The sequence below is a fragment of the Chiloscyllium plagiosum genome, unplaced genomic scaffold, assembly GCF_037043375.1.
Source record: "Chiloscyllium plagiosum isolate Xiang-an unplaced genomic scaffold, Cpla_swu_hap1 HiC_scaffold_233, whole genome shotgun sequence".
Lineage (NCBI taxonomy): Eukaryota > Metazoa > Chordata > Chondrichthyes > Orectolobiformes > Hemiscylliidae > Chiloscyllium > Chiloscyllium plagiosum.
This window is the reverse complement of record NW_028270372.1, coordinates 64,844-87,500: the sequence shown is the minus strand read 5'-3', so window position 1 is coordinate 87,500 and position 22,657 is coordinate 64,844. Positions and strand designations below refer to the sequence as shown.

At 64.8% G+C, this 22,657-nt stretch overlaps 1 protein-coding gene across 1 annotated transcript in view; it reads right to left on the bottom strand.

The window, feature by feature from the left end:
- LOC148133650 (putative RNA-binding protein 23) overlaps positions 1 to 22,657 on the bottom strand; it is a gene marked incomplete at its 3' end in the record, with an annotated part of 90,580 nt that overhangs the window by 5,011 nt on the left and 62,912 nt on the right. The window contains exons 3-4 of the mRNA XM_087985761.1: positions 9,163 to 9,280; positions 7,282 to 7,434 (exon numbers count right to left, since the gene is read on the bottom strand). Coding sequence (XP_087841887.1) covers positions 7,282 to 7,434; positions 9,163 to 9,280 — 271 coding nt within the window. The remainder of the gene's footprint in view (positions 1 to 7,281; positions 7,435 to 9,162; positions 9,281 to 22,657) is intronic.

Below are 22,657 nucleotides of genomic sequence, written 5' to 3'. Positions count from 1 at the left end.
GATACAATGGGACACAGAGAGGATATAGAGGGGGATGGTACAGTGGGACACAGAGAGGATATGGAGGGGGAGGATACAGTGGCACACAGAGTGGATATGGAGGGGAATGGTACAGTGGGACACAGAGAGGATATGTAGGAGGATACAATGGGACACAGAGAGGATATAGAGGAGGATGGTACAGTGGGACACAGAGAGGATATGGAGGGGGATGGTACAGTGGGACACAGAGTGGATATGGAGGGGAATGGTACAGTGGGACACAGAGAGGATATAGAGGAGGATGGTACAGTGGGACACAGAGAGGATATGGAGGGGGATGGTACAGTGGGACACAGAGAGGATATGGAGGGGGATGGTACAGTGGGACACAGAGAGGATATGGAGGGGGATGGTACAGTGGGACACAGAGAGGATATGGAGGGGGATGGTACAGTGGGACACAGAGTGGATATGGAGGGGAATGGTACAGTGGAACACAGAGAGGATATGGAGGGGGAAGGTACAGTGGGACACAGAGGAGGATATGGAGGGGGATGGTACAGTGGGACACAGAGAGGATATGGAGGGGGATGGTACAGTGGGACAAAGAGGTGGATATGGAGGAGGATACAGAGCAGAAAAGGGAATATTCAAGGGAGAATATGGCAAAATACAGCGAGTGAGATATGGTGAGATACAGAGGGAGGTATAGAGCAGGCACACCCTCAGCACTGACCCTCCGACAGTGCCCACACCCTCAGCACTGACCCCTCCGACAGCGCCCACACCCACAGCACTGACCCTCCGACAGTGCCCACTCCCTCAGCACTGACCCTCCGACAGTGCCCACTCCCTCAGCACTGACCCTCCGACAGTGCCCACTCCCTCAGCACAGACCCTCTGACAGTGCCCACTCCCTCAGCACTGACCCTCCGACAGTACCCACACCCTCAGCACTGACCCTCCGACAGTGCCCACTCCCTCAGCACTGACCCCTCCGACAGCGCCCACACCCACAGCACTGACCCTCCGACAGTGCCCACTCCCTCAGCACTGACCCTCCGACAGTACCCACACCCTCAGCACTGACCCTCCGACAGTGCCCACTCCCTCAGCACTGACCCCTCCGACAGCGCCCACACCCACAGCACTGACCCTCCGACAGTGCCCACTCCCTCAGCACTGACCCTCCGACAGTGCCCACTCCCTCAGCACTGACCCTCCGACAGTGCCCACTCCCTCAGCACAGACCCTCTGACAGTGCCCACTCCCTCAGCACTGACCCTCCGACAGGGCCCGCTCCCTCAGCACTGACCCTCCCTCAGGGCCCCCTCCCTCAGCCCTGACCCTCCCTCAGGGCCCCCTCCCTCAGTGCCCCCCTCCCTCAGGGCCCCCTCCCTCAGTGCCCCCTCCCTCAGCCCTGACCCTCCCTCAGGGCCCCCTCCCTCAGTGCCCCCTCCCTCAGGGCCCCCTCCCTCAGGGCCCCCTCCCTCAGTGCCCCCTCCCTCAGGGCCCCCACCCTCAGTGCCCCCCACCCTCAGGGCCCCCTCCCTCAGGGCCCCCTCCCTCAGTGCCCCCTCCCTCAGGGCCCCCCTCCCTCAGTGCCCCCTCCCTCAGGGCCCCCTCCCTCAGTGCCCCCTCCCTCAGGGCCCCCTCCCTCAGTGCCCCCTCCCTCAGCCCTGACCCTCCCTCAGGGCCCCCCTCCCTCAGGGCCCCCTCCCTCAGTGCCCCCTCCCTCAGGGCCCCCTCCCTCAGGGCCCACTCCCTCAGCCCTGACCCTCCCTCAGGGCCCCCTCCCTCAGGGCCCCCTCCCTCAGTGCCCCCTCCCTCAGGGCCCCCTCCCTCAGGGCCCCCTCCCTCAGTGCCCCCTCCCTCAGCCCTGACCCTCCCTCAGGGCCCCCTCCCTCAGTGCCCCCTCCCTCAGTGCCCCCTCCCTCAGGGCCCCCTCCCTCAGTGCCCCCTCCCTCAGGGCCCCCTCCCTCAGTGCCCCCTCCCTCAGGGCCCCCTCCCTCAGGGCCCCCTCCCTCAGGGCCCACTCCCTCAGCCCTGACCCTCCCTCAGGGCCCCCTCCCTCAGGGCCCCCTCCCTCAGTGCCCCCTCCCTCAGGGCCCCCTCCCTCAGTGCCCCCTCCCTCAGGGCCCCCTCCCTCAGTGCCCCCTCCCTCAGGGCCCCCTCCCTCAGGGCCCCCTCCCTCAGCCCTGACCCTCCCTCAGGGCCCCCTCCCTCAGTGCCCCCTCCCTCAAGTGCCCCCTCCCTCAGGGCCCCCTCCCTCAGGGCCCCCTCCCTCAGCCCTGACCCTCCCTCAGGGCCCCCTCCCTCAGGGCCCCCTCCCTCAGGGCCCACTCCCTCAGCCCTGACCCTCCCTCAGGGCCCCCTCCCTCAGTGCCCCCTCCCTCAGGGCCCCCTCCCTCAGTGCCCCCTCCCTCAGGGCCCCCTCCCTCAGGGCCCCCTCCCTCAGTGCCCCCTCCCTCAGGGCCCCCTCCCTCAGTGCCCCCTCCCTCAGCCCTGACCCTCCCTCAGTGCCCCCTCCCTCAGTGCCCCCTCCCTCAGTGCCCCCTCCCTCAGGGCCCCCTCCCTCAGTGCCCCCACCCTCAGGGCCCCCTCCCTCAGTGCCCCCTCCCTCAGTGCCCCCTCCCTCAGGGCCCCCTCCCTCAGTGCCCCCTCCCTCAGCCCTGACCCTCCCTCAGTGCCCCCTCCCTCAGTGCCCCCTCCCTCAGGGCCCCCACCCTCAGGGCCCCCTCCCTCAGGGCCCCCTCCCTCAGTGCCCCCTCCCTCAGTGCCCCCTCCCTCAGGGCCCCCTCCCTCAGTGCCCCCTCCCTCAGCCCTGACCCTCCCTCAGTGCCCCCTCCCTCAGTGCCCCCTCCCTCAGGGCCCCCTCCCTCAGGGCCCCCTCCCTCAGTGCCCCCACCCTCAGGGCCCCCTCCCTCAGGGGCCCCTCCCTCAGGGCCCCCTCCCTCAGTGCCCCCTCCCTCAGGGCCCCCTCCCTCAGTGCCCCCTCCCTCAGGGCCCCCTCCCTCAGTGCCCCCTCCCTCAGGGCCCCCTCCCTCAGTGCCCCCTCCCTCAGTGCCCCCACCCTCAGGGCCCCCTCCCTCAGGGCCCCCTCCCTCAGTGCCCCCTCCCTCAGTGCCCCCTCCCTCAGGGCCCCCTCCCTCAGTGCCCCCTCCCTCAGCCCTGACCCTCCCTCAGTGCCCCCTCCCTCAGTGCCCCCTCCCTCAGTGCCCCCTCCCTCAGGGCCCCCTCCCTCAGTGCCCCCTCACTCAGCCCTGACCCTCCGACAGTGCCCACACCCTCAGCACTGACCCTCCGACAGTGCCCACACCCTCAGCACTGACCCTCCGACAGTGCCCACACCCTCAGCACTGACCCCTCCGACAGCGCCCACACCCACAGCACTGACCCTCCGACAGTGCCCACTCCCTCAGCACTGACCCTCCGACAGTGCCCACTCCCTCAGCACTGACCCTCCGACAGTGCCCACTCCCTCAGCACAGACCCTCTGACAGTGCCCACTCCCTCAGCACTGACCCTCCGACAGTACCCACACCCTCAGCACTGACCCTCCGACAGTGCCCACTCCCTCAGCACTGACCCCTCCGACAGCGCCCACACCCACAGCACTGACCCTCCGACAGTGCCCACTCCCTCAGCACTGACCCTCCGACAGTACCCACACCCTCAGCACTGACCCTCCGACAGTGCCCACTCCCTCAGCACTGACCCCTCCGACAGCGCCCACACCCACAGCACTGACCCTCCGACAGTGCCCACTCCCTCAGCACTGACCCTCCGACAGTGCCCACTCCCTCAGCCACTGACCCTCCGACAGTGCCCACTCCCTCAGCACAGACCCTCTGACAGTGCCCACTCCCTCAGCACTGACCCTCCGACAGTGCCCACTCCCTCCAGCACTGACCCTCCGACAGGGCCCGCTCCCTCAGCACTGACCTCCCTCAGGGCCCCCTCCCTCAGCCCTGACCCTCCCTCAGGGCCCCCCTCCCTCAGTGCCCCCTCCCTCAGGGCCCCTCCTCAGTGCCCCCTCCCTCAGCCCTGACCCTCCTCAGGGCCCCCTCCCTCAGTGCCCCCTCCCTCAGGGCCCCCTCCCTCAGGGCCCCCTCCCTCAGTGCCCCTCCCTCAGGGCCCCCACCCTCAGTGCCCCCACCCTCAGGGCCCCCTCCCTCAGTGCCCCCTCCCTCCTGTGCCCCCTCCCTCAGGGCCCCCTCCCTCAGTGCCCCCTCCCTCAGGGCCCCCTCCCTCAGTGCCCCCTCCCTCAGGGCCCCCTCCCTCAGCCCTGACCCTCCCTCAGGGCCCCTCCCTCAGGGCCCCCTCCCTCAGTGCCCCCTCCCTCAGGGCCCCCTCCCTCAGGGCCCACTCCCTCAGCCCTGACCCTCCCTCAGGGCCCCCTCCCTCAGGGGCCCCCTCCCTCAGTGCCCCCTCCCTCAGGGCCCCCTCCCTCAGGCCCCCTCCTCAGTGCCCCCTCCCTCAGCCCTGACCCTCCCTCAGGGCCCCCTCCCTCAGTGCCCCCTCCTCAGTGCCCCCTCCCTCAGGGCCCCCTCCCTCAGTGCCCCTCCCTCAGGGCCCCTCCCTCAGTGCCCCCTCCCTCAGGGCCCCCTCCCTCAGGCCCCCTCCCTCAGGGCCCACTCCCTCAGCCCCTGACCCTCCCTCAGGGCCCCCTCCCCTCAGGGCCCCCTCCCTCAGTGCCCCCTCCTCAGGGCCCCCTCCCTCAGTGCCCCTCCCTCAGGGCCCCCTCCCTCAGTGCCCCCTCCCTCAGGGCCCCTCCCTCAGGGCCCCCTCCCTCAGCCCTGACCCTCCTCAGGGCCCCCTCCCTCAGTGCCCCCTCCCTCAGGGCCCCCTCCCTCAGGGCCCCCTCCCTCAGCCCTGACCCTCCCTCAGGGCCCCCTCCCTCAGGGCCCCCTCCCTCAGGGCCCACTCCCTCAGCCCTGACCCTCCCTCAGGGCCCCCTCCCTCAGTGCCCCCTCCCTCAGGGCCCCCTCCCTCAGTGCCCCCTCCCTCAGCCCTGACCCTCCCTCAGGGCCCCCTCCCTCAGTGCCCCCTCCCTCAGGGCCCCCTCCCTCAGTGCCCCCTCCCTCAGGGCCCCCTCCCTCAGGGCCCCCTCCCTCAGTGCCCCCTCCCTCAGGGCCCCCTCCCTCAGTGCCCCCTCCCTCAGCCCTGACCCTCCCTCAGTGCCCCCTCCCTCAGTGCCCCCTCCCTCAGTGCCCCCTCCCTCAGGGCCCCCTCCCTCAGTGCCCCCACCCTCAGGGCCCCCTCCCTCAGTGCCCCCTCCCTCAGTGCCCCCTCCCTCAGGGCCCCCTCCCTCAGTGCCCCCTCCCTCAGCCCTGACCCTCCCTCAGTGCCCCCTCCCTCAGTGCCCCCTCCCTCAGGGCCCCCACCCTCAGGGCCCCCTCCCTCAGGGCCCCCTCCCTCAGTGCCCCCTCCCTCAGTGCCCCCTCCCTCAGGGCCCCCTCCCTCAGTGCCCCCTCCCTCAGCCCTGACCCTCCCTCAGTGCCCCCTCCCTCAGTGCCCCCTCCCTCAGGGCCCCCTCCCTCAGGGCCCCCTCCCTCAGTGCCCCCACCCTCAGGGCCCCCTCCCTCAGGGGCCCCTCCCTCAGGGCCCCCTCCCTCAGTGCCCCCTCCCTCAGGGCCCCCTCCCTCAGTGCCCCCTCCCTCAGGGCCCCCTCCCTCAGTGCCCCCTCCCTCAGGGCCCCCTCCCTCAGTGCCCCCCTCCCTCAGTGCCCCCACCCTCAGGGCCCCCTCCCTCAGTGCCCCCTCCCTCAGTGCCCCCTCCCTCAGGGCCCCCTCCCTCAGTGCCCCCTCCCTCAGCCCTGACCCTCCCTCAGTGCCCCCTCCCTCAGTGCCCCCTCCCTCAGTGCCCCCTCCCTCAGGGCCCCCTCCCTCAGTGCCCCCTCACTCAGCCCTGACCCTCCCTCAGGGCCCCCTCCCTCAGTGCCCCCTCCCTCAGGGCCCCCTCCCTCAGTGCCCCCACCCTCAGGGCCCCCTCCCTCAGGGGCCCCTCCCTCAGGGCCCCCTCCCTCAGTGCCCCCTCCCTCAGGGCCCCCTCCCTCAGTGCCCCCACCCTCAGGGCCCCCTCCCTCAGTGCCCCCTCCCTCAGGGCCCCCTCCCTCAGTGCCCCCACCCTCAGTGCCCCCTCCGTCAGTGCCCCCACCCTCAGGGCCCCCTCCCTCAGGGGCCCCTCCCTCAGGGCCCCCTCCCTCAGGGCCCCCTCCCTCAGTGCCCCCTCCCTCAGTGCCCCCTCCCTCAGGGCCCCCTCCCTCAGTGCCCCCTCCCTCAGCCCTGACCCTCCCTCAGTGCCCCCTCCCTCAGGGCCCCCTCCCTCAGTGCCCCCTCCCTCAGCCCTGACCCTCCCTCAGTGCCCCCTCCCTCAGGGCCCCCTCCCTCAGTGCCCCCTCCCTCAGGGCCCCCTCCCTCAGTGCCCCCTCCCTCAGGGCCCCCTCCCTCAGTGCCCCCTCCCTCAGTGCCCCCTCCCTCAGGGCCCCCTCCCTCAGTGCCCCCTCCCTCAGCCCTGACCCTCCCTCAGTGCCCCCTCCCTCAGTGCCCCCTCCCTCAGTGCCCCCTCCCTCAGGGCCCCCTCCCTCAGTGCCCCCTCCCTCAGGGCCCCCTCCCTCAGTGCCCCCTCCCTCAGGGCCCCCTCCCTCAGTGCCCCCTCCCTCAGTGCCCCCTCCCTCAGGGCCCCCTCCCTCAGTGCCCCCTCCCTCAGCCCTGACCCTCCCTCAGTGCCCCCTCCCTCAGTGCCCCCTCCCTCAGTGCCCCCTCCCTCAGTGCCCCCACCCTCAGGGCCCCCTCCCTCAGCCCTGACCCTCCCTCAGTGCCCCCTCCCTCAGTGCCCCCTCCCTCAGGGCCCCCTCCCTCAGGGCCCCCTCCCTCAGTGCCCCCTCCCTCAGTGCCCCCTCCCTCAGGGCCCCCTCCCTCAGTGCCCCCTCCCTCAGCCCTGACCCTCCCTCAGTGCCCCCACCCTCAGTGCCCCCTCCGTCAGTGCCCCCACCCTCAGGGCCCCCTCCCTCAGTGCCCCCTCCGTCAGTGCCCCCACCCTCAGGGCCCCCTCCCTCAGGGCCCCCTCCCTCAGGGCCCCCTCCCTCAGTGCCCCCTCCGTCAGTGCCCCCACCCTCAGGGCCCCCTCCCTCAGTGCCCCCTCCCTCAGGGCCCCCTCCCTCAGTGCCCCCTCCCTCAGGGCCCCCTCCCTCAGTGCCCCCTCCCTCAGTGCCCCCACCCTCAGGGCCCCCTCCCTCAGGGCCCCCTCCCTCAGGGCCCCCTCCCTCAGTGCCCCCTCCCTCAGCGCCGTCTGTACCTGTGAAGCCTGGACAATGATGGGGATACCGAGCAGTCTCTGCCCTGACAGACCTATCGCTGACGCAACGGAGTCAATCTCATAGAATTCCACATAAGCGATTCCCTTCGAGCGACGGGAACTCCGGTCGGATATAATCTTCACATCCCGGACCTAACAGGGTCAGGGACAGGGACAGGGGGTCAGGGGGTCAGGGGGTCAGGGGTCAGGGTCAGGGACAGGGTCAGGGACAGGGTCAGGGACAGGGTCAGGGACAGGGTCAGGGCCAGGGCCAGGGACAGGGTCAGGGACAGGGACAGGGCCAGGGTCAGGGACAGGGTCAGGGACAGGGACAGGGACAGGGTCAATGGCAGGGGGTCAGGGAGAGGGTCAGGGTCAGGGTCAGAGACAGGGTCAGGGCCAGGGTCACGGCCAGGGTCAGGGTCAGGGACAGGGTCAGGGCCAGGGACAGGGACAGGGACAGGGTCAGGTACAGGGTCAATGGCAGGGGGACAGGGGGTCAGGGAGAGGGTCAGGGTCAGGGTCAGAGACAGGGTCAGGGCCAGGGTCACGGCCAGGGTCAGGGTCAGGGACAGGGTCAGGGGGACAGGGGGTCAGGGAGAGGGTCAGGGCCAGGGTCAGGGACAGGGACAGGGTCAGGGCCAGGTCAGGGTCAGGGGCAGGGGGACAGGGGGTCAGGGAGAGGGTCAGGGTCAGGGACAGGGACAGGGTCAGGGACAGGGTCAGCGACAGGGACAGGGTCAGGGACAGGGACAGGGTCAGGGACAAGGTCAGGGGGACAGGGGGTCAGGGAGAGGGTCAGGGCCAGGGTCAGGGTCAGGGTCAGGGTCAGGGAGAGGGTCATGGACAGGGACAGGGTCAGGGACAGGGTCAGGGACAGGGTCAGGGGCAGGGGGACAGGAACAGCACGGGGTTAGATACAGAGTAAAGCTCCCTCTACACTGTCCCCCCCATCCCAGGGACAGGGACAGCACGGGGTTAGATACAGAGTAAAGCTCCCTCTACACTGTCCCCCCCCCCATCCCAGGGACAGGGACAGCACGGGGTTAGATACAGAGTAAAACTCCCTCTACACTGTCCCCCCCATCCCAGGGACAGGGACAGCACGGGGTTAGATACAGAGTAAAGCTCCCTCTACACTGTCCCCCCCCATCCCAGGGACAGCACGGGGTTAGATACAGGGTAAAGCTCCCTCTACACTGTCCCCCCCATCCCAGGGACAGGGACAGCACGGGGTTAGATACAGAGTAAAGCTCTCTCTACACTGTCCCCCCCATCCCAGGGACAGCACGGGGTTAGATACAGGGTAAAGCTCCCTCTACACTGTCCCCCCCATCCCAGGGACAGGGACAGCACGGGGTTAGATACAGAGTAAAGCTCCCTCTACACTGTCCCCCTCCATCCCAGGGACAGGGACAGCACGGGGTTAGATACAGAGTAAAGCTCTCTCTACACTGTCCCCCCACCCCCATCCCAGGGACAGGGACAGCACGGGGTTAGATACAGAGTAAAGCTCCCTCTACACTGTCCACCCCCATCCCAGGGACAGCACGGGGTTAGATACAGAGTAAAGCTCCCTCTACACTGTCCCCCCCATCCCAGGGACAGAGACAGCACGGGGTTAGATACAGAGTAAAGCTCCCTCTACACTGTCCCCCCCATCCCAGGGACAGGGACAGCACGGGGTTAGATACAGAGTAAAGCTCCCTCTACACTGTCCCCCCCATCCCAGGGACAACACGGGGTTAGATACAGAGTAAAGCTCCCTCTACACTGTCCCCCCGCCCATCCCAGGGACAGAGACAGCACGGGGTTAGATACAGGGGAAAGCTCCCTGTACTGAATGTTGATTGAAAGGTTTTGGGGCTGTGACCCCATTACCTTCCCCACGGGAGAGAAGAAGTCAGCGAGGTCCTGGGCCCGGGTCCTTGCGGAGAATTGCAGACACAGGACGGTGCAGGCGTCTCTCTCCTCCACACTGCGGCTCCACGATCCTCCCCTGGCAGCAACAAACCCAGCATTACACCCCCTTCATAACCTCCCGGATCCCAGCCCCACCCCCTCCCTGTCTCTGTAAACCCCCCTACACCCCCTCCCTGTCTCTGTAACCCCCTCCACCCCCTCCCTGTCTCTGTAACCCCCCTCCCTGTCTCTGTAACCCCCTACACCCCCTCCCTGTCTCTGTAACCCCCTCCACCCCCTCCCTGTCTCTGTAACCCCCCTACACCCCCTCCCTGTCTCTGTAACCCCCCACACCCCCTCGCTGTCTCTGTAACCCCCTCCCTGTCTCTGTAACCCCCTCCACCCCCTCCCTGACTCTGTAACCCCCTACACCCCCTCCCTGTCTCTGTAACCCCCTACACTCCCTCCCTGTCTCTGTAACCCCCCTACACCCCCTCCCTGTCTCTGTAACCCCCTACACCCCCTCCCTGTCTCTGTAACCCCCTCCACCCCCTCCCTGTCTCTGTAACCCCCTCCACCCCCTCCCTGTCTCTGTAACCCCCACACCCCCTCCCTGTCTCTGTAACCCCATCCTTTTTTCTGTAACCCCCTACACCCCCTCCCTGTCTCTGTAACCTCCCTAAACCCCCTCCCTGTCTCTGTAACCCCCCTACACCCCCTCCCTGTCTCTGTACCCCCTCCCTGTCTCTGTAACCCCCTCCCTGTCTCTGTAACCCCCTACACCCCCTCCCTGTCTCTGTAACCCCCTCCACCCCCTCCCTGTCTCTGTAACCCCCTCCACCCCCTCCCAGTCTCTGTAACCCCCTCCCTGTCTCTGTAACCCCCTACACCCCCTCTCTGACTCTGTAACCCCCTCCACCCCCTCCCTGTCTCTGTAACCCCCTCCACCCCCTCCCTATCTCTGTAACCCCCTCCCTGTCTCTGTAACCCCCTACACCCCCTCCCTGTCTCTGTAACCCCACTACACCCCCTCCCTGTCTCTGTAACCCCCTCCCTGTCTCTGTAACCCCCTACACCCCCTCCCTGTCTCTGTAACCCCCCTACACCCCCTCCCTGTCTCTGTAACCCCCTCCCTGTCTCTGTAACCCCCTACACCCCCTCTCTGACTCTGTAACCCCCTCCACCCCCTCCCTGTCTCTGTAACCCCCTCCACCCCCTCCCTATCTCTGTAACCCCCTCCCTGTCTCTGTAACCCCCTACACCCCCCTCCCTGTCTCTGTAACCCCCTCCCTGTCTCTGTAACCCCCTACACCCCCTCCATGTCTCTGTAACCCCCTCCACCCCCTCCCTGTCTCAGTAAGCCCCTACACCCCCTCCCTGTCTCTGTAACCCCCTACACCCCCACCCTGTCTCTGTAACCCCCTCCACCCCCTCCCTGTCTCAGTAAGCCCCTACACCCCCTCCCTGTCTCTGTAACCCCCTACACCCCCTCCCTGTCTCTGTAACCCCCTACACCCCCTTCCTGTCTCTGTAACCCCCCACCACCCCCTCCCTGTCTCTGTAACCCCCTACACCCCCTCCCTGTCTCTGTAACCCCCCTACACCCCCTCCCTGTCTCTGTAACCCCCTCCCTGTCTCTGTAACCCCCTACACCCCCTTCCTGTCTCTGTACCCCCTCCCTGTCTCTGTAACCCCCTCCCTGTCTCTGTAACCCCCTACACCCCCTTCCTGTCTCTGTACCCCCTCCCTGTCTCTGTAACCCCCGACACCCCCTCCCTGTCTCTGTAACCCCCGACACCCCCTCCCTGTCTCTGTAAACCCCCTCCACCCCCTCCCTGTCTCTGTAACCCCCTACACCCCCTCCCTGTCTCTGTAACCCCCTACACCCCCTCCCTGTCTCTGTAACCCCCTACACCCCCTCCCTGTCTCTGTAACCCCCTCCCTGTCTCTGTACCCCCTACACCCCCTCCCTGAATCTGTAACCCCCTACACCCCCTCCCTGTCTCTGTAACCCCCTACACCCCCTCCCTGTCTCTGTAACCCCCTCCAACCCCTCCCTGTCTCTGTAACCCCCGACACCCCCTCCCTGTCTCTGTAACCCCCTTCACCCCCTCCCTGTCTCTGTAACCCCCTACATCCCCTCCCTGTCTCTGTAACCCTCTACACCCCCTCCCTGTCTCTGTTACCCCCCACACCACCTCCCTGTCTCTGTAACCCCCTACACTCCCTCCCTGTCTCTGTAACCCCCTACACCCCCTCCCTGTCTCTGTAACCCCCTCCCTGTCTCTGTAACCCCCTTCACCCCCTCCCTGTCTCTGTAACCCCCTACACCCCCTCCCTGTCTCTGTAACCCCCTACACCCCCTCCCTGTCTCTGTAACCCCCTACACCCCCTCCCTGACTCTGTAACCCCCTCCCTGTCTCTGTAACCCCCTCCCTGTCTCTGTAACCCCCTACACCCCCTCGCTGACTCTGTAACCCCCCTCCATCCCCTCCCTGTCTCTGTAACCCCCTCCCTGTCTCTGTAACCCCCCTACACCCCCTCCCTGTCTCTGTAACCCCCTACACCCCCTCCCTGACTCTGTAACCCCCTCCCTGTCTCTGTAACCCCCTACACCCCCTCCCTGTCTCTGTAACCTCCTACACCCCCTCCTAGTCTCTGTAACCCGCCCACACCCCCTCACTGTCTCTGTAACCCCCCTACACCCCCTCCCTGTCTCTGAAACCCCCTACACCCCCTCCCTGTCTCTGTAACCCCCTACACCCCCTCGCTGACTCTGTAACCCCCTCCCTGTCTCTGTAACCCCCTACACCCCCTCCCTGACTCTGTAACCCCCCTCCATCCCCTCCCTGTCTCTGTAACCCCCTCCCTGTCTCTGTAACCCCCCTACACCCCCTCCCTGTCTCTGTAACCCCCTACACCCCTCCCTGTCTCTGTAACCCCCTACACCCCCTCCCTGTCTCTGTAACCCCCTCCCTGTCTCTGTAACCCCCCTACACCCCCTCCCCGTCTCTGTAACCCCCTCCCTGTGTCTGTAACACCCCCCCACCCCCTCCCTGTCTCTGTAACCCCCCACACGCCCTCCCTCTCTCTGTAACCCCCTACGCCCCCTCCCTGTCTCTGTAACCCTCTACACCCCCTCCCTGTCTCTGTAACCCCCTACACCCCCTCCCTGTCTCTGTAACCCTCTACAACCCCTCCCTGTCTCTGTAACCCCCTACACCCCCTCCCTGTCTCAGTAACCCCCCACACCCCCTCCCTGTCTCTGTAACCCTCTACAACCCCTCCCTGTCTCTGTAACCCCCCACACCCCCTCCCTGTCTCTGTAACCCCCTCCCTGTCTCTGTAACCCCCCACAACCCCTCCCTGTCTCTGTAACCCCCTACACCCCCTCCCTGTCTCTGTAACCCCCTACACCCCCTCACTGTCTCTGTAACCCCCCACACCCCCTCCCTGTCTCTGTAACCCTCTACACCCCCTCCCTGTCTCTGTAACCCCCTACACCCCCTCCCTGTCTCTGTAACCCCCCTCCACCCCCTCCCTGTCTCTCTAACCCCCTCCCTGTCTCTGTAACCCCCCACACCCCCTCCCTGTCTCTGTAACCCCGTACACCCCCTCCCTGTCTCTGTAACCCCCCTACACCCCCTCCCTGTCTCTGTAACCCCCTCCCTGTCTCTGTAACCCCCTCCACCCCCTCCCTGTCTCTGTAACCCCCTACACCCCCTCCCTGTCTCTGTAACCCCCTACACCCCCTCCCTGTCTCTGTAACCCCCCACACCCCCTCCCTGTCTCTGTAACACCCCCCCCCACCCCCTCCCTGTCTCTGTAACCCCCTCCACCCCCTCCCTGTCTCTGTAACCCCCCACACCCCCTCCCTGTCTCTGTAACCCCCTACACCCCCTCCCTGTCTCTGTAACCCCCGACACCCCCTCCCTGTCTCTGTAACACCCCCCCCCACCCCCTCCCTGTCTCTGTAACCCCCACACCCCCTCCCTGTCTCTGTAACCCCCCTACACCCCCTCCCTGTCTCTGTAACCCCCCTACACCCCCTCCCTGTCTCTGTAACCCCCCTACACCCCCTCCCTGTCTCTGTAACACCCCCCCCCCCACCCCCTCCCTGTCTCTGTAACCCCCTCCACCCCCTCCCTGTCTCTGTAACCCCCTACACCCCCTCCCTGTCTCTGTAACCCCCTACACCCCCTCCCTGTCTCTGTAACCCCCTACACCCCCTCGCTGACTCTGTAACCCCCTCCCTGTCTCTGTAACCCCCTACACCCCCTCCCTGACTCTGTAACCCCCCTCCATCCCCTCCCTGTCTCTGTAACCCCCTCCCTGTCTCTGTAACCCCCCTACACCCCCTCCCTGTCTCTGTAACCCCCTACACCCCTCCCTGTCTCTGTAACCCCCTACACCCCCTCCCTGTCTCTGTAACCCCCTCTCTGTCTCTGTAACCCCCTCCCTGTCTCTGTAACGCCCTCCCAGTCTCTGTAACCCCCTCCCTGTCTCTGTAACCCCCTACACCCCCTTCCTGTCTCTGTACCCCCTCCCTGTCTCTGTACCCCCTCCCTGTCTCTGTAACCCCCTCCCTGTATCTGTAACCCCCTCCACCCCCTCCCTGTCTCTGTAACCCCCTCCCTGTCTCTGTAACCCCCTACACCCCCTCTCTGATTCTGTATCCCCTTCAACCCCCTCCCTGTCTCTGTAACCCCCCTACACCCCCTCCCTGTCTCTGTAACCCCCTCCACCCCCTCCATGTCTCTGTAACCCCCTCCACCCCCTCCCTGTCTCTGTAACCCCCTCCCTGTCTCTGTAACCCCCCACACCCCCTCCCTGTCTCTGTAACCCCCGACACCTACTCACTGTCTCTGTAACCCCCGACACCCCCTCCCTGTCTCTGTAACCCCCCTCCACCCCCTCCCTGTCTCTGTAACCCCCCCGACACCCCCTCCCTGTCTCTGTAACCCCCCTCCACCCCCTCCCTGTCTCTGTAACCCCCCACACCCCCTCCCTGTCTCTGTAACCCCCCCTCCACCCCCTCCCTGTCTCTGTAACCCCCTCCCTGTCTCTGTAACCCCCCACACCCCCTCCCTGTCTCTGTAACCCCCGACACCTACTCACTGTCTCTGTAACCCCCTCCCTGTCTCTGTAACCCCTCCCTGTCTCTGTAACCCCCGACACCCGCTCCCTGTCTCTGTAACCCCCCTACACCCCCTCCCTGTCTCTGTAACCACCTCCACCCCTTCACTGTCTCTGAAACACCCTCCCTGTCTCTGTAACCCCCCTACACCCCCTCCCTGTCTCTGTAACCCCCTCCACCCCCTCCCTGTCTCTGTAACCCCCTCCCTGTCTCTGTAACCCCCCTCCACACCCTCCCTGTGTCTGTAACCCCCTCCCTGTCTCTGTAACCGCCTACACCCCCTCCCTGTCTCTGTAACCCCCTCCACCCCCTCCCTGTCTCTGTAACCCCCCTACACCCCCTCCCTGTCTCTGTAACCCCCTACACCCCCTCCCTGTCTCTGTAACCCCCGACACCCCCTCCCTGTCTCTGTAACCCCCTCCAACCCCTCCCTGTCTCTGTAACCCCCGACACCCCCTCCCTCTCTCTGTAACCCCCCTACAGCCCCTCCCTGTCTCTGTAACCCCCTCCCTGTCTCTGTAACCCCCTCCCTGTCTCTGTAACCCCCTTCACCCCCTCCCTGTCTCTGTAACCCCCTACACCCCCTCCCTGTCTCTGTAACCCCCCCACACCCTCCCTGTCTCTGTAACCCCCCTACACCCCCTCCCTGTCTCTGTAACCCCCTGCACACCCTCCCTGTCTCTGTAATCCCCTACACCCCCTCCCTGTCTCTGTAACCCCCGACACCTACTCACTGTCTCTGTAACCCCCTCCCTGTCTCTGTAACCCCCGACACCCCCTCCCTGTCTCTGTAAGCCCCTACACCCCCTCCCTGTCTCTGTAACCCCCCCACACCCCCTCCCTGTCTCTGTAACCCCCCTACTCCCCCTCCCTGTCTCTGTAACCCCCTACACCACCTCCCTGTCTCTGTAACCCCCTACACCCCCTCCCTGACTCTGTAACCCCCTCCCTGTCTCTGTAACCCCCTCCCTGTCTCTGTAACCCCCTACACCCCCTCCCTGACTCTGTAACCCCCCTCCATCCCCTCCCTGTCTCTGTAACCCCCGACACCCCCTCCCTGACTCTGTAACCCCCCACAACCCCTCCCTGTATCTGTAACCCCCTACACCCCCTCCCTGTCTCTGTAACCCCCCTACTCCCCCTCCCTGTCTCTGTAACCCCCTACACCACCTCCCTGTCTCTGTAACCCCCTACACCCCCTCCCTGACTCTGTAACCCCCTCCCTGTCTCTGTAACCCCCTCCCTGTCTCTGTAACCCCCTACACCCCCTCCCTGACTCTGTAACCCCCCTCCACCCCCTCCCTGTCTCTGTAACCCCCTACACCCCCTCCCTGACTCTGTAACCCCCCTCAATCCCCTCCCTGTCTCTGTAACTCCCTCCACCCCCTCCCTGTCTCTGTAACCCCCCTCCACCCCCTCCCTGTCTCTGTAACCCCCTACACCCCCTCCCTGTCTCTGTAACCCCCTACACCCCCTCCCTGTCTCTGTAACCCCCTCCACCCCCTCCCTGTCTCTGTAACCCCCCTCCACCCCCTCCCTGTCTCTGTAACCCCCTCCCTGTCTCTGTAACCCCCTACACCCCCTCCCTGTCTCTGTAACCCCCTCCACCCCCTCCCTGTCTCTGTAACCCCCCTACACCCCCTCCCTGTCTCTGTAACCCCCTCCCTGTCTCTGTAACCCCCTCCACCCCCTCCCTGTCTCTGTAACCCCCTCCACCCCCTCCCTGTCTCTGTAACCCCCACACCCCCTCCCTGTCTCTGTAACCCCCTACACCCCCTCCCTGTCTCTGTAACCTCCCCACTCCCTCCCTGTCTCTGTAACCCCCTACACCCCCTCCCTGTCTCTGTAACCCCCCTACACCCCCTCCCTGTCTCTGTAACCCCCCTCCACCCCCTCCCTGTCTCTGTAAACCCCTCCCTGTCTCTGTACCCCCTCCCTGTCTCTGTAACCCCCCTACACCCCCTCCCTGTCTCTGTAACCTCCCTATCTCTGTACCCCCTCCCTGTCTCTGTAACCCCCTCCCTGTCTCTGTAACCCCCCTACACCCCCTCCCTGTCTCTGTAACCCCCTACACCCCCTCCCTGTCTCTGTACCCCCTCCCTGTCTCTGTAACCCCCCTACACCCCCTCCCTGTCTCTGTAACCCCCTACACCCCCTCCCTGTCTCTGTAACCCCCTCCACCCCCTCCCTGTCTCTGTAACCCCCTCCACCCCCTCCCTGTCTCCGTAACCCCCTCCCTGTCCCTGTAACCCCCCTACACCCCCTCCCTATCTCTGTAACCCCCTCCCTGTCTCTGTAACCCCCTACACCCCCTCACTGTCTCTGTAACCCCCTCCCTGTCTCTGTAACCCACTACACCCCCTCCCTGTCTCTGTAACCTCCCCACCCCCTCCCTGTCTCCGTAACCCCCTCCCTGTCTCTGTAACCCCCTATACCCCCTCCATGTCTCTGTAACCCCCTCCACCCCCTCCCTGTCTCAGTAACCCCCTACACCCCTTCCCTGTCTCTGTAACCCCCTACACCCCCTCCCTGTCTCTGTAACCCCCTACACCCCCTCCCTGTCTCTGTAACCCCCTACACCCCCTCCCTGTCTCTGTAACCCCCTCCACCCCCTCCCTGTCTCAGTAACCCCCTACACTCCTTCCCTGTCTCTGTAACCCCCTACACCCCCTCCCTGTCTCTGTAACCCCCTACACCCCCTCCCTGTCTCTGTAACTCCCTAGACCCCCTTCCTGTCTCTGTACCCCCTCCCAGTCTCTGTAACCCCCTCCCTGTCTCTGTAACCCCCTACACCCCCTCCCTGTCTCTGTAACCCCCTCTCTGTCTCTGTAACCCCCTCCCTGTCTCTGTAACCCCATCCCAGTCTCTGTAACCCCCTCCCTGTCTCTGTAACCCCCTACACCCCCTTCCTGTCTCTGTACCCCCTCCCTGTCTCTGTAACCCCCTCCCTGTCTCTGTAACCCCCTACACCCCCTTCCTATCTCTGTACCCCCTCCCTGTCTCTGTAACCCCCTCCCTGTATCTGTAACCCCCTCCACTCCCTCCCTGTCTCTGTAACCCCCTACACCCCCTCCCTGTATCTGTAACCCCCCCACACCCTCCCTGTCTCTGTAACCCCCTCCCTGTCTCTGTAACCCCCCTACACCCCCTCCCTGTCTCTGTAATCCCCTACACCCCCTCCCTGACTCTGTAACCCCCCTCCCTGTCTCTGTAACCCCCTCCCTGTCTCTGTAACCCCCGACACCCCCTCCCTGTCTCTGTAACCCCCTGAAACCCCCTCCCTGTCTCTGTAACCCCCCCACACCCCCTCCCTGTCTCTGTAACCCCCCTACTCCCCCTCCCTGTCTCTGTAACCCCCCTCCATCCCCTCCCTGTCTCTGTAACCCCCTCCCTGTCTCTGTAACCCCCTCCCTGTCTCTGTAACCCCCTACACCCCCTCCCTGACTCTGTAACCCCCCACAACCCCTCCCTGTATCTGTAACCCCCTACACCCCCTCCCTGTCTCTGTAACCCCCTCCACCCCCTCCCTGTCTCTGTAACCCCCCTCCACCCCCTCCCTGTCTCTGTAACCGCCCACACCCCCTCCCTGTCTCTGTAACCCCCTCCCTGTCTCTGTAACCGCCCACACCCCCTCCCTGTCTCTGTAACCCCCTACACCCCCTCCCTGTCTCTGTAACCCCCTCCCTGTCTCTGTAACCCCCTCCACCCCCTCCCTGTCTCTGTAACCCCCTCCACCCCCTCCCTGTCTCTGTAACCCCCTACACCCCCTCCCTGTCTCTGTAACCCCCTACACCCCCTCCCTGTCTCTGTAACCCCCTCCCTGTCTCTGTAACCCCCTACACCCCCTCCCTGTCTCTGTAACCCCCTCCCTGTCTCTGTAACCCCCGACACCCCCTCCCTGTCTCTGTAACCCCCTCCCTGTCTCTGTAACCCCCTCCCTGTCTCTGTAACCCCCTACACCCCCTCCCTGTCTCTGTAACCCCCTCCCTGTCTCTGTAACACCCCCCCACCCCCTCCCTGTCTCTGTAACCCCCTCCACCCCCTCCCTGTCTCTGTAACCCCCCACACCCCCTCCCTGTCTCTGTAACCCCCTACACCCCCTCCCTGTCTCTGTAACACCCCCCCCCACCCCCTCCCTGTCTCTGTAACCCCCTCCACCCCCTCCCTGTCTCTGTATCCCCTACACCCCCTCCCTGTCTCTGTAACCCCCTACACCCCCTCCCTGTCACTGTAACCCCCTACACCCCCTCCCTGTTTCTGTAACTCCCTCCCTGTCTTTGTAACCCCCTCCCTGTCTCTGTAACCCCCCGACACCCCCTCCCTGTCTCTGTACCCCCTCCCAGTCTCTGTAACCCCCGACACCCCCTCCCTGTCTCTGTAACCCCCTACACCCCCTCCCTGTCTCTGTAAACCCCCTCCACCCCCTCCCTGTCTCTGTAACCCCCTACACCCCCTCCCTGTCTCTGTAACCCCCCTCCACCCCATCCCCGTTTCTTTAACCCCCTCCCTGTCTCTGTAACCCCCTCCACCCCCTCCCTGTCTCTGTAACCCCCTCCCTGTCTCTGTAACCCCCTCCACCCCCTCCCTGTCTCTGTAACCCCCTCCCTATCTGTGTAACCCCCCTCCACCCCCTCCCTGTCTCTGTAACCCCCTCCACCCCCTCCCTGTCTCTGTAACCCCCCTCCACCCCCTCCCTGTCTCTGTAAACCCCTCCCTGTCTCTGTAACCCCCCTACACCCCCTCCCTGTCTCTGTAACCCCCCTCCACCCCCTCCCTGTCTCTGTAAACCCCTCCCTGTCTCTGTACCCCCTCCCTGTCTCTGTAACCCCCCTACACCCCCTCCCTGTCTCTGTAACCTCCCTATCTCTGTACCCCCTCCCTGTCTCTGTAACCCCCCTACACCCCCTCCCTGTCTCTGTACCCCCTCCCTGTCTCTGTAACCCCCCTACACCCCCTCCCTGTCTCTGTAACCCCCTACACCCCCTCCCTGTCTCTGTAACCCCCTCCACCCCCTCCCTGTCTCTGTAACCCCCTCCCTGTCCCTGTAACCCCCCTACACCCCCTCCCTATCTCTGTAACCCCCTCCCTGTCTCTGTAACCCCCTACACCCCCTCACTGTCTCTGTAACCCCCTCCCTGTCTCTGTAACCCACTACACCCCCTCCCTGTCTCTGTAACCTCCCCACCCCCTCCCTGCCTCCGTAACCCCCTCCCTGTCTCTGTAACCCCCTATACCCCCTCCATGTCTCTGTAACCCCCTCCACCCCCTCCCTGTCTCAGTAACCCCCTACACCCCTTCCCTGTCTCTGTAACCCCCTACACCCCCTCCCTGTCTCTGTAACCCCCTACACCCTCTCCCTGTCTCTGTAACCCCCTACACTCCCTCCCTGTCTCTGTAACCCCCTCCACCCCCTCCCTGTCTCAGTAACCCCCTACACTCCTTCCCGGTCTCTGTAACCCCCTACACCCCCTCCCTGTCTCTGTAACCCCCTACACCCCCTCCCTGTCTCTGTAACTCCCTAGACCCCCTTCCTGTCTCTGTACCCCCTCCCAGTCTCTGTAACCCCCTCCCTGTCTCTGTAACCCCCTACACCCCCTCCCTGTCTCTGTAACCCCCTCTCTGTCTCTGTAACCCCCTCCCTGTCTCTGTAACCCCATCCCAGTCTCTGTAACCCCCTCCCTGTCTCTGTAACCCCCTACACCCCCTTCCTGTCTCTGTACCCCCTCCCTGTCTCTGTAACCCCCTCCCTGTCTCTGTAACCCCCTACACCCCCTTCCTGTCTCTGTACCCCCTCCCTGTCTCTGTAACCCCCTCCCTGTATCTGTAACCCCCTCCACTCCCTCCCTGTCTCTGTAACCCCCTACACCCCCTCCCTGTATCTGTAACCCCCCCACACCCTCCCTGTCTCTGTAACCCCCTCCCTGTCTCTGTAACCCCCCTACACCCCCTCCCTGTCTCTGTAATCCCCTACACCCCCTCCCTGACTCTGTAACCCCCCTCCCTGTCTCTGTAACCCCCTCCCTGTCTCTGTAACCCCCGACACCCCCTCCCTGTCTCTGTAACCCCCTGAAACCCCCTCCCTGTCTCTGTAACCCCCCCACACCCCCTCCCTGTCTCTGTAACCCCCCTACTCCCCCTCCCTGTCTCTGTAACCCCCCTCCATCCCCTCCCTGTCTCTGTAACCCCCTCCCTGTCTCTGTAACCCCCTCCCTGTCTCTGTAACCCCCTACACCCCCTCCCTGACTCTGTAACCCCCCACAACCCCTCCCTGTATCTGTAACCCCCTACACCCCCTCCCTGTCTCTGTAACCCCCTCCACCCCCTCCCTGTCTCTGTAACCCCCCTCCACCCCCTCCCTGTCTCTGTAACCCCCTCCCTGTCTCTGTAACCGCCCACACCCCCTCCCTGTCTCTGTAACCCCCTACAGCCCCTCCCTGTCTCTGTAACCCCCTCCCTGTCTCTGTAACCCCCTCCACCCCCTCCCTGTCTCTGTAACCCCCTCCACCCCCTCCCTGTCTCTGTAACCCCCTACACCCCCTCCCTGTCTCTGTAACCCCCTCCCTGTCTCTGTAACCCCCTACACCCCCTCCCTGTCTCTGTAACCCCCTCCCTGTCTCTGTAACCCCCTACACCCCCTCCCTGTCTCTGTAACCCCCTACACCCCCTCCCTGTCTCTGTAACCCCCTCCCTGTCTCTGTAACCCCCTACACCCCCTCCCTGTCTCTGTAACCCCCTCCCTGTCTCTGTAACCCCCTCCCTGTCTCTGTAACCCCCTACACCCCCTCCCTGTCTCTGTAACCCCCTCCCTGTCTCTTTAACACCCCCCCACCCCCTCCCTGTCTCTGTAACCCCCTCCACCCCCTCCCTGTCTCTGTAACACCCCCCCCCCCACCCCCTCCCTGTCTCTGTAAACCCCACACCCCCTCCCTGTCTCTGTATCCCCTACACCCCCTCCCTGTCACTGTAACCCCCTACACCCCCTCCCTGTTTCTGTAACTCCCTCCCTGTCTTTGTAACCCCCTCCCTGTCTCTGTAACCCCCCGACACCCCCTCCCTGTCTCTGTACCCCCTCCCAGTCTCTGTAACCCCCGACACCCCCTCCCTGTCTCTGTAACCCCCTACACCCCCTCCCTGTCTCTGTAACCCCCTACACCCCCTCCCAGTCTCTGTAACCCCCTACACGCCCTCCCTGTCTCTGTAAACCCCCTCCACCCCCTCCCTGTCTCTGTAACCCCCTACACCCCCTCCCTGTCTCTGTAACCCCCCTCCACCCCATCCCCGTTTCTTTAACCCCCTCCCTGTCTCTGTAACCCCCTCCCTGTCTCTGTAACCCCCTCCACCCCCTCCCTGTCTCTGTAACCCCCTCCCTGTCTCTGTAACCCCCTCCACCCCCTCCCTGTCTCTGTAACCCCCTCCCTATCTGTGTAACCCCCCTACACCCCCACCCTGTCTCTGTAACCCCCTCCACCCCCTCCCTGTCTCTGTAACCCCCCTACACCCCCTCCCTGTCTCTGTAACCCACTACACCCCCTCCCTGTCTCTGTAACCCACTACACCCCCTCCCTGTCACTGTAGCCCCCTCTCTGACTCTGTAACCCCCTCCCTGTCTCTGTAACCCGTGTGTACACATTGGGGTCAGTTAGTGTTAAACTGTAGACTGAGGGAGCCGTGTACACATTGGGGTCAGTTAGTGTTAAACTGCACACTGAGGGAGCCGTGTACACATTGGGGTCAGTCCGTGTTAGAGTGTACACTGAGGGAGCCGTGTACACATTGGGGTCAGTCAGTGTTAGACTGTACACTGAGGGAGCTGTGTACACATTGGGGTCAGTCAGTGTTAAACTGTACACTGAGGGAGCTGTATACACATTGGGGTCAGTCCGTGTTAAACTGCACACTGAGGGAGCCGTGTACACATTGGGGTCAGTCCGTGTTAGAGTGTACACTGAGGGAGCTGTGTACACATTGGGGTCAGTCAGTGTTAAACTGTACACTGAGGGAGCTGTGTACACATTGGGGTCAGTCAGTGTTAAACTGCACACTGAGGGAGCCGTGTACACATTGGGGTCAGTCAGTGTTAAACTGCACACTGAGGGAGCCGTGTACACATTGGGGTCAGTCCGTGTTAGACTGTACACTGAGGGAGCCGTGTACACATTGGGGTCAGTCCGTGTTAGAGTGTATACTGAGGGAGCCGTGTACACATTGGGGTCAGTCCGTGTTAGAGTGTACACTGAGGGAGCCGTGTACACATTGGGGTCAGTCAGTGTTAGAGTGTACACTGAGGGAGCCGTGTACACATTGGGGTCAGTCAGTGTTAAACTGCACACTGAGGGA